The sequence below is a fragment of the Glycine soja genome, chromosome 17, assembly GCF_004193775.1.
Source record: "Glycine soja cultivar W05 chromosome 17, ASM419377v2, whole genome shotgun sequence".
NCBI classification, from domain to species: domain Eukaryota; kingdom Viridiplantae; phylum Streptophyta; class Magnoliopsida; order Fabales; family Fabaceae; genus Glycine; species Glycine soja.
In genome coordinates this window covers 18,290,385-18,302,385 of record NC_041018.1, presented here as the reverse complement: position 1 = coordinate 18,302,385, position 12,001 = coordinate 18,290,385, and the positions used below count along the sequence as shown (strand labels likewise).

General features: G+C 31.5%; 1 protein-coding gene across 1 annotated transcript; it reads right to left on the bottom strand.

Moving 5' to 3' along the window:
• Positions 1 to 7,105: 7,105 nt before the first annotated feature.
• LOC114392818 lies at positions 7,106 to 11,393 on the bottom strand. Its single transcript, XM_028354043.1, has 5 exons — positions 11,018 to 11,393; positions 10,240 to 10,436; positions 9,135 to 9,168; positions 7,957 to 8,582; positions 7,106 to 7,581 (listed from the first exon to the last, which is right to left on the bottom strand). Exons 1-5 carry the CDS (start codon positions 11,334 to 11,336, stop codon positions 7,324 to 7,326), a joined length of 1,434 nt encoding a protein of 477 aa, XP_028209844.1. The 5' UTR covers positions 11,337 to 11,393; the 3' UTR covers positions 7,106 to 7,323.
• Positions 11,394 to 12,001: the final 608 nt, after the last annotated feature.

Below are 12,001 nucleotides of genomic sequence, written 5' to 3'. Positions count from 1 at the left end.
TGGTATGCTATATATTCTACCATCTTTATTTTTGTTAGAAATTAGCACTAGTTTTAGATCATGAACAAGTTCAGTTTTTAGCCTTTCCTTCGCCATTCTAAAGGACTTTGCATGTACATTGTATTCATCTAGCATGGCTGATAACTTAGACACAATTTCCGCATCTATGTTCTTTTGGTTCCTACATTAATTAAAGTACTATTAAGGCATTGCTAGTATAGTATCTGACACTAAGATAATAGAATAAACTACATTAAAATTTTAATTACTGTTATCAAAAGGTTTATACATACCCGATTGATTGAATCCGATTATGTATCTCATTTTTTGTATCATAAATGTAAAGTTGTGCAAACTTAAGCGCATGGCCAGGAAGAGGTAACAAACTCCCCATTCGGTGACATGATTGACCTTGTATCCTTATGGTTGGTGGTCTTGCACCATTGTTAATAAATCTATCAAGCTTAGCCCTAGATGATGTAAATGCAAACATCATGTTATAGATCCTAATGTGTTGTTGATAATTTCTACTATCATTAGCATTGTTATCAAATAGAAGACGCTGGAGTAGAGGAGTTGGATCTTTCAAAAGAGGGAGTTGAACTTTGCCATCACCACAACAAAGATAAAATTTGGGGATTGTAGTGTGTTTGTGTGTTCGTGTTCTTTCTTGATACCACATATAAGCTTGGCAATGTGTACATTAGATTATTGGATCTCCAATATCAAAATATCCTACAATGAATAAAATTGATATTAGATACTAAGACTCAAGTTAAATTGATAACCAATATACAATATACAATACCTTCTAGTAAGTCGTCAACAAAAATTGTTGTGGGATTGGTAAATAGGTCATCTTCCTCAGAATCAAAATTATTTTCATAAATTAAGTTTGCATTATGAAGAATTTTTTTTAACATAGATAAACTAATCAGGTGATAAAAAGCATACCAAAGCTCTTAATTATTTTCAATCTTGTACCTTGTATCTGTTCCAACTGAGGAGAAGATCTGATATATTCTACATTGTTATCAGCATCAAGATTAATGTTTTCATCTAAAAAATTGGTATTTGTTGTTCCTTTAGAAGATCACAGTGTTGATGTTGAACAATTCAAATTTGATAAATTTTCCACCAGATTACAGGTTTTCTCAGTGTAATCAGTAGTGGAGTTATTCACATTGGAAGCATCAAACCTTGACATTAAATTAACCCCTGCCAAGTGCATCACAGTTGTGCATCAATGACTTTGAAAATAATTATAAGTGTGACTTGGTTGAGTGAACACTTGATTAATATGATTATTAATCTTAGACTGCTGGCTGATTATCTTTGAAAATAATTTCTAGAATATGTCTCAGCACATAACTTTTTTACTTTTTTCTCCAGCTGAAGGTTTACAAACACGTTTGTCATGTAATATAATTTTCCTTTTCAGTCGTGCTTAAGCTGCATCATTGTTCCTGAAATTATTCTCTTTATCCATTATCCTGCACAATAAAAGTATATTAGTTCACTTGGTTTAGTTTATTTTCACATATGTTCAATCTTAATTCTGAAATGCAAGTTGTAACACCTTGAGATATTATAAATTATAAATCGATGTTTGATTGTGTTTAGCTTGTTGTTTGAATATATGTTTGACTTGAATGATTTGAAATATGACTTGAATTAGTCATGTGTGAATTTCTTGATGTGGAGTTTTGTTGAGCGAAGTTGAAATTATGAGATTTTAGATTTTACCAAAACCTAGTTCAGTGAAATCACGATACCGGATTCGTTAACCGTTAGATCGTCTTTAAATTTTGTCTGGATCTCTCTAAGATATTTTTCTACAGTCTGACCGTTGAGATTTTGAAAATAATACATTTTGATCTCCCGCTAAGCGTGAATGGCGCACTAAGTGCAATTCCAACCGAGGGGAATTGTGCTGAGCGGCCCAAAGGTGCGCTAAGCGAGCCCTAGTGCAGAGAGGGCTGCGCTAAGCCTAAATTCTTGTGCTAAGCACAAGAAGTGGATTTTGGCTTAGCGCGACAGGCCCGTTAAGCGAAATTTGCAGGTTATAAATACGTTCTCAGCGTGAAAAACATGATTTTCACTCTCTTCTTCTCCAAAAACGTCTCCCAAACCCTAAAACCTCATTTTCCATCACCCAAGATCACCGATGGCCACCGTAGGCCGCCGTTGCTTGCTATTGGACCCCCACACCAAGAGGAACACTTTAATCGGAGCGAAATCCTCAAAATCCTCCTCAAAGATTCGGTGGAGAAAATCCTTCAATCCTCCATTTCAAAGTTTCTCTGAGGTAAATCTTGACTTCTAAACCTTCTCCTAGCTAGTTTGATTTCCTCTTAGTGTCTCTTATGTGCTGCTATAATAGGATGTTTTTACACTTCCTTTGAAAAAACCTAGAGAATGAAACATTGTAAAAGTTATCTGTTTATAACATTGAGGTTATTTTTGCGCCATTCACTGAACCTCGATCATATTGGCATGATCGGAATTTCAAAATGATGTTTTCATTTGTAGAATACGAAACACCCCTCAGCCCTTTATGTTTTGACAGAGGTATTTGACCCCGAATGTTGCCTTTGACCTTATTTTTGAAATCCATATTAAATTCCTTTCGTTTTGGCGTAATAGAGACTTGCGTTGGACCGACAAGCGCGAACGAGAGAGGGATCTCTAAGTGACGCAAAGAGGAACCGATGGGGAGTTCACGATAGGTGAGGGGAGTTATTATAAAATTTACCGTTTTGACACCATAGTTAGGGTCAGGGAACCTAACTATGAGAATATCTGTTTGTCCCTGTTGCATGCTGATTTTCTTTCAAGAAAACTTCGTTTTTAACCAATGGGATGTGATACATTTGGTATTGATGTGAATGTTGGTTTTCAAGAAAAGCTATGTTTTTAACGAATGAGATGCAATATATTTATTGTTGATGAATAACATTATTGTTTATTAAACTTGTGTTGTTTGAAGATCTGGGGAGTGTGAACCTCAGGCATGGAAAACATATTTATATGCGGAATGCGACTCATTGTTGATGTTGCTATTGGTGACTTTAATTGATATGTGGTGATGTTGATATTTACGATGATATTGATTTGAGATGACGTTGTTAATGGTGATCATGTCACCATGAATTGATGTTATTGTTGATGATTATGTGAATATGAAATGAGGTTGTTGTTGTTGTTGTTGTTGATAACGTCATTGAGACGAGATGATGTCTATATTGAGAATGATGTGAACATAGAATGTTGATTGATGTTGGAAATGCATTGGCATGTGCATGTTGTGTATGTTCATGGGGGGTGCATTGACCTTGTCGGACGGCCCATTCGTGGGGGACTAGAGTGGTTAAAGAATCTAAGCATTCGTTGCGGGGATGCTTAGGCGCTTTAATTTGTCCATGGTCATCGTACTTGATGGTGCCCACGTTCATACGTCGTATGTTGTCTATGTCCATGGGGGTGTGCATTGACCTTGTCGGACGTCCCTTGTGTGGGAAACTAAAGTGGTTAAAAAATATAAGCATTTCTAAGGGGATGCTTAGGAACTTTAATTCATCCATGGTCATTGTACTTGATGGTGCCCATGTTTCATACCTCATATGACATGGGAAATAGTATAAATTGTGGCAGTATATAATTTGTACTAGGGGGTGTGTCACCTGGTAGGGAACTCCTTGTGGCCCCAGGTTGATCACCTAGGGGGGAGGGGAGTTACGGTGCACGACTGGGTAGCCTCGACAAATACTGCATGGTTTCTTAAGTGAGGTGTTGGGTAGACACGCTTAGGGCTATTTCCTTGGTATTGGATACAGTATATACCGCATTGCATCCAAGAGTTGAGGTCGGGTGCATGCATCATTCTGAACAGTCTTGATTTGGATCCATGGATGGATGATGAATAATGGTTGAATGTGTATGATGAATAATTGTTGAATATGAGTGTTGAATAATGAATGTTGTGTAAGCTCATGATGTTTACTTATGTTTTCTTGCTAATTGTGATTATTTGGATTTAACATTGGTTCTTTTTATAATGAACTCATCCTTGCAATTTTGTATCGTGTGGTTGATACCTGTGATGATCGCGAACCTTGTTCATGGGAGCAGAATGACAACAGTAGGGTGCAAGGATGAGATTTTGTTGAGGAGCCGCCAAGCCGACGTGATGACGTTGAGATTATTTTGGGGAGAGAGTTGTGTTTTGTTAATCAACTCCTCCATAGTGGTTCATGATTTCTTTTTTTGGATTAAGGATGTAAATCACATATTTAATTATATCTACGAACTGATTTAATCTTTATTATGTGTATGATGTGTACTAAACTATTATATTAATATTCATGTATTTAGTTAAACATTGGTGCGTGTTTGGGAACATATATATATATATATATATATATATATATATATATATATATATATATATATATATATATATTTGTAAAATTCAAATTTACTATGATTTTCATAAGCAAAATAATGGAGTTTTCATAAAAGAAAAAGAAAAAGAATTTAATTTCTTGAGTTATTAGAGTGATGATATCATAGCGAGGAGGCGGGTCGTTACACAAGTTCCTAGTCTTATAAACAATGAAAAAGAATAAAAATATAAATCGAAAGAATGAAATAGAAACAAAGCTTAAAACTTAGTATTTAGTATATCATATGCCACTAAACTGAGAATTATAATACCACATGACATTTTGTTAAACCTAAATAAAAAGAAATATTTAAATGTTTTAGGAATATATGAAACCGAAATAGGTATTTGTTTTCAAAACAACATAACCACGAACGTCGAAAAAAAAATAGAAGAAGAAAAAATGGTAAGCAAAGAAGGTATTTCTCACACCGATTTCAACCGCAACAACATTCGGTGAAGTAAAAAATCTTTGCTCCATTCCTGTGCTTCTTTGCTTCGCTATTTAACTTCTACAATTCTAAATTTTGATTTTTAAACAATTATGAGTAGAAGAAGAAGAAGGAGTTGAAAAGAGAACGCCGAAAAAAAATAAAAGAAGAAGAAATGGTAAGCAGAGAAGGTATTTCTCACACCGATTTCAACCGCAACAACATTCGGTGAAGTCAAAGATGTTTGCTCGGTTCCTCTGCTTCTTTGCTCCACTAGTTAACTTCTACGGTTCTAAAGAAGTTGAAAAGACCAAAAAAACCCAAAAATTTAATACGTGTCAATCAACTAAAAGAGGATAAAAGTGACTTTTCAACAGACTAAAAAATGTATAGATAAAAAGTATATATGACCTATTATTTTAGTTTATTAGAGTATTGTACTAATAATAATCCGAAGGTGGCTAGAAATTTGCATGGGCCATTTTATTATTTTTGTCAAAGTTTTATTAAAAAAAGATATTTTGTAACGGACAATTATTTGGCACGCATTATTTATGTGTAGTTGTACTTAAGTATGTACTACTACAGCTACATGGTTGCTCAAGTTTCATAAGAATGAAAATGGATGCAAGAGGGTGATAATGCACGATAAGTACGTACCTAATATATATGTCCACACATCTCATGAGACCTTCGAGAGAAACAGAAACTATATGTATGATCTATCTCATAGCCGTAGTTATCTATCTCAAATAACAGGATAGTCAATAGTGAATATAGTAGGATAGTTATCTAATTTGATCTTTTAAATGCAACAAAATACTTTCACTTTTTCTTTTCAAATGGGAGAGAAAAAAAAAACATGATTCCAACATAAATTTCTATCATTCCTACCAATTTATAAGCATACCAAATAAGGGAAGGAAACATATTTAATCTTTTCCATCTCTCCTTTTCCTTTCTCCCCTTTTCACCACTTCCAAACATAATCTAATGAGAGTCACACCCAGCAACTGTTGCAAAATCATGTAATTTTTGGCACTACAGGCAGCCGCCCAACATGAAAACGGTTTGTAAATTGACAATAGGAGTGTCAAAACGAGGGAACTAGATGGACCGATTAGCTTAGATTGGGGTAGGCAAATTTAGGCCTAAACTTATCACATTTCTTCTTGCACCCTACAAATTCAAGCAGCACCCACTTTACTTGTCAAAATTCTGAAGTGGGTGTTTTTTGAGTTTTACAGGATCTAGGAGGTTACAATAATAAGTTTATTTTGACCCGGTTCAGCCCAATCTCAACTCTTACTAGTCTAAAGTTGGATGACCTGTAATCGGCCAGGACACCCCCTCTTTATAATTTATTGATAAGATCATGTGATATTTTGTGCCGATAGAATTTTGTTTTTAATTTGTAACACTTGTTTATTGTTATAATTGATGCACTATATTTTATTTCTATTACTATGTACTATTATTTTTGTAGTACAAATGACAACCTATATAGTATTATTTTTAGTGTATAGTTATAAGAAAATTTTATAAACTTGATATAAAAGTTAATTTATTTTAATAGTTTATAAATTTTTAAAAATTAAATGGATGGTTCATGAGCCAGCTCATTAATTTGGCTTACAGTTTGTTAATAACTGTACTGGATTAGCAAAATTTTAGCTTGTCACTTAATTGGCTTGACATAACCTGATTCGCACAAAAATGTGTTGATCCGTGATGGATTAGCTCAAATGGGTCAGTCTAAACGGAATTGACAACTCTATACAATTTAATGTAGGGACACGACACTCTAGGCCATGATGCTTAATGTAGAACCGTGTTCTTATGTTACCTTTTTGTACATATAAAATAACTTTTCTTTCATTTTTTTTCCACATCATTGAATTTGATATATATATCATTGAATAGTTTATATTTTTTATTTTCATTTCAAAATCGAATTGAATAATTTTTTCAAAAGAAATTATCAATAGTTAATATATAAGCTTATATTATAATTTAAATTATTTATTATAAATCTAAAATATAATTTATATATCTAAACATATTTATTTATTATGAATATTGTATATGGTTAGTTTTCTTATATCTTGGTCAAAGTCGTCCTAAGTTTATAACAATGACTCAAATTGTATTTCAAAAATTTATAATCGACCTACAGATCTACAAACAAAACCCACACGCTCTAAAAAAGAGTTCTCTTGCACAGCATATGTAAGAATAAGCATAAAGATAATTTGCATTCAAGGGAAGTAGTATCTTATTTCACAATATATATAAGCCCTAACAAGAGCTATTTATTACATAGTATTATGAAAGTCGGTAATCAAAGGCAAATCTTATAAGAGAATTAAATGAAAAGATAGAAACTCAATTCTGCTAATCAATCATGACTTTTAGTCTTCTTCATATGTAGATGAGTGCATGTACCGATTAATCCAAATGTGAGGGAAGCCCTAACCGGGTAACATTAACATAATCCTGGGGGCAATGAGCTGGTAATCCTGCAAGAAATAATAAGCCCAAAACCCTAATGAATCTTAGAAGCCATCCTTCTTGATACTCAGGTCCATGTTTATGCACAATAGTGAAGCTCCTCACAAGTTCCCGGAAAGCATTCACCTTCTTCTGTATCATCATACCTTTCCATGGCCACGAGAAGTAGTTCTTATTCGGCTCTTCTTTCACTTTCTACAAAAATTTCGTACATAAAAGAAGTTATTTTTGTACTCATCAACTATTAACTTGAATTAATTAATCTAATACGAATTATAGATAAAACTGATGAATACATGTTATTTAATGTACTTCTCTAAACACGTCCTTTTTAATTGATTTAAATTTATTAAAAATAATAGAATTATTAAATATATATGACATGAGACTCATAAAATTTTATTTTAAATAAATTTTAATCAAAAAAAATATTTTTATTAAAAAAGAGTATATCAGAAAGTGTATTTCTAATATTTTCTAATATAAATGGTCTGTTTATATATACTTAATGTATAATGATCAAGAACAAGAGAAAAATATAAAGTTGATTACAATCACGTATATACGTACCTTGCCTCTATAGAATCTGTCATAATAAAGACAGGTTCCAAAATGCTCAAATTTCATGATATCATCATCGAAGGGCAACCTTGGAACAATATCATTGCAGTAAACAAACCTGAAATACTTAATGCCATAATATTTCAAATTTTTTTCCATGTAATTGGCAAAATTTTCATCTCCAACCCTAGGTTGTCCAAATGTGTACACCCCTTCAAGTCTTTCCAAAAGAAGTCTCTCATCATGCATCATTAGCATTGCGGTAAAGAGAATTGCAAGAGCTCCACCAAGACTATGACCCGTCACAATAAACTTTGCTCTATCATTTCCATTCAGATGCTTCCTTAGTAAATTCCTTATGGAGTAATAGGCACGTGGACGGTTCTCATTGGTTTCGATTTCCTTAGGCCATCTCAACTCTTCTTTATTGAAGTCTAACAGTAACCCTAGGGCTTTCATGAAGCCAGCATGGGTTCTTCCTACACCAGGAATCTCAAACCATGAGATGTCTACATCGGTGGACCATGCATCAGCATCAAAGGGTTCGGTTCCTCTGAAAGCCACAACATAGGTATCTTGGTCTTCACTTTTGTCTAGCATGATGAAAGCCTGAGTTGTAGCTTTTTCTTGATGATCTGAAAAATTTCAAAACCACCAAAAAATAATTAGGGGGTGCTTGGCAACACGTTTAGCATGATTGATTTCACGTTTTGGATGTAATTTTATTCGTTCCAGATTGATTTTCAGAAATTAATAATTATAATAACTTTCATGTCTCAAATATGATTCCTTCATCCTCAGTGAATTTTCAAACACGCACAAAAACATGTTTGTTATTTCAGAAAGTCATGTTGAGTGAAAATCAACGTGTTACCAAACACACGTACTATATATTAATATTTTTTATGTTTTGGTCAATTAAAAGGATGCACAGAATTTTCTTTTTTAGGGATTAGGTAAAGAAAATGTCTTATGCTTTTACTTTAAATACACAAATATTATATTATTTACACTTGTTTAAAAAAAGTATAAAAAATAATGTTTTTTTTTTCTGTTTTCACTTTTTTATATAATTTTTTAAAAATAAAAGACAAAATTAATATACAAAATATATGACAGTGTAATTAAAAAAATAGAAATGAAAAAAGTGCTTTTTCTCAAACTAAAGTGCTTCTTTAACTTCTTACCATTCCAGTAGTCACGACATTCAATAAGCTCCATCTACACGAGAGCAAAAAAATTGCATGAGTGAAAAATAGAGATACTCCAATGCAAATTAATAGCTTAACATCTTTCTAATAATTTAAAAAACACAAAAAAGTATCAATACCTAGAAACTGGGAAAAGATTTGTTACTTACCAGGCATCCTAAACATTAATATCGTTGAGTCTAACCCTTTAGGATGAAATGGTAGTTAAATAAAATCCTTATGCAGTATATTGATATTCGAGGTAAAATTGTATGGTTTATTTAGCTTCTACTTCGGTTAAACACTTGTAAGATATTATTAGCTTCTTCTAATGATCCTTTGAAAATAAACTAATTAATTAATGAGTGAGAACGAGATTATGGCCCTGTTTAAATTGGTAGAAAAGGATGGTATAGAAAGAAATGAAATACAATTATAACCCATTTTTGGATTGGTAAAATGAGCGAGAATTATATAATAGAAATAATTAATGAAATCTCTCTTATTTTGTGTTTATCTTCATTTTCCCCTAATTGGAGAGGAATGAGATGGAAATTCATAATATATTCAAGCAACAAAACAAAGGTTTTTATTTTATTATATTCTATTTCACTTCATTTAATTTTAATTCATATATTTTATTTTGTTTCACTTCTTTCCGCATTGAAACCTAACCTGAAAGGTTTATTATAGAAGAAATTTAAAATTTATATATTTAGACTAAAATATATTTTTCATTTTTATAAAGATGAAAATATTTAAAAAATTTTAAAATTTTCAGTATATTTTATGTCATTACAAAATTAAAATGTATTATTTTTTAATCAAACTTATAACGATGATTTTAATGTAACATTTTTTATATTAGTTATGTATATAACCAATGTAAAATGTGATTTTTTTTATATTAATTATACATGTAACCATATAAAAAAAATTATGCATATAGGTTGGAATATCTGAATTCTATTTTAAGAAAAAAATAACATATTTTAATTTTATGAAGATAAAAAATATTAAAAATGATGTAAAGACAAATTTTAAATATTTTTATATTTATTAATATGAAAAATATATTTTTAACTATATTCTATGTATATACCGTCCAGCGATTTACGACAACAGCATGAACGTAAGCTTGATTCTCGTACGATACTTTAGAAGCCATCATAGACAAAGCAGCATTGTACTTGGTTGGGTCGTCACGCTTGATGCTATTGTCTAACAATTCCAGTCGATTGTCCAAATGACCAACTATAGACTTGTAATATTCAGAATTTTTATCCAGTATCTGCTTACCTGTTGTAATAATTAACAATTTAAGAAATTATAATTAAAAATGAAATGAATCAAACATGTAAATTGTAATATCTATGTTTAATATATAGCTTCACGGCAAACTCATGATCAGTGACATAATTATTTCTAACACATTGGTATACATTGGTAAGGCATATTATCACTAGTTTGAGTAGAAAAATGTTATTTGTACAAAAAAATTGTATAATTATGAGAAAGAAAGAGGGAAAAAAAAAGAGAAATTTAAGATATAATAAATGATATAATAAAAATTGTTCTTTCATATCAATAGTTTCATAATGAACATGAATACAAAATACAAATAATGTTTATAAATTATTGAAATTATTATGTTTATCGCATCTCTTATCCATATCAGTTTGCACGAGCCGTTACACAGGTATCAAAACATAAATTTCATTAGATGTTATAAGGTTTATTGTGTGGTAAAAGAAGAAGGAAGAAATGGAGGAGAGGTTGAAGGTTCAATTTCTTTCTCTAACAAAAAAACTAATAATAAACAAAATAATATCGATAAAAAAAAACATAAACATCAGCACACAAGAAAGAAAACAACAAACCTCGGATACAGTTAAATACAATAATGAAGAAATTTTTGTTGGAGGAAGCTTGTGGGTTCAAAATTGACTCAAAAATATCCCCAATACATTTTAATATACGAGCACACGAGTTCAGAACCTTTTGTACTAAGAGCGATACAAATATAAGCCACTTATGGTAGAACCTTGGCTCGATAATGGGATCAAGGCAGTGCACAAAGTCTTTTTTATTTAAGTCTCTTCCAAACAAGACCATAAAGAGTTGAAAGAAACCCATCTTTTCGGGTTTCAAGAGCATACAATTGGAAGAGGAAAAAGGCTTTTCGTTAATATGACTCATGACTAACAAGAAAATAATTGGGTTGGGAGGAAGAAATGAGGATTTCCAATTCCAATGCCTTTGCTTGTCTCAAGACTTGAACGTACCCCACGTTTATATAGAGTCACGAATGCCAACAAGAACGAGCATAATTTGTATGGGATGAAGAGTAACAAACATTATTATTGCACCCTAAGAAGAAAGGAACAAACAAGTAAATAAATAAAAACAAGGATATTTTAAAGAGAGTTGACGTTAGTTGAATAGTAATAATGCATGTGTGCTGATATAATAATTTGAGTATGAAACGATTGATTTACGAATATCTAAGAAATTAGACTTGAAGGTAATTTTATTTTAAACTAGTTGATACATATAACTTGGGGCAATATTTTTATTAAATATTGTTAATTTGTTCCTCGAGTGGAAAGGGAAGTCAAGACCTATTAATTAAGCACATACGGTTTGAACTCCATCCAGAAACTTAAGTGTATGGAAAAAATTAGTTATATATATTATTTACATAACATTTTTTTCAATAATTTTTATAATACTATTTTATTTTTCTTTTTACATCTTTCTATCTCATTTAGTGACAATAAAATTCATTTATCTATCAAACATCTCATCTATTCAAACAATTTTATAAAAGTAAAAATCAATGAATAAATCTTTGGATTGAACCA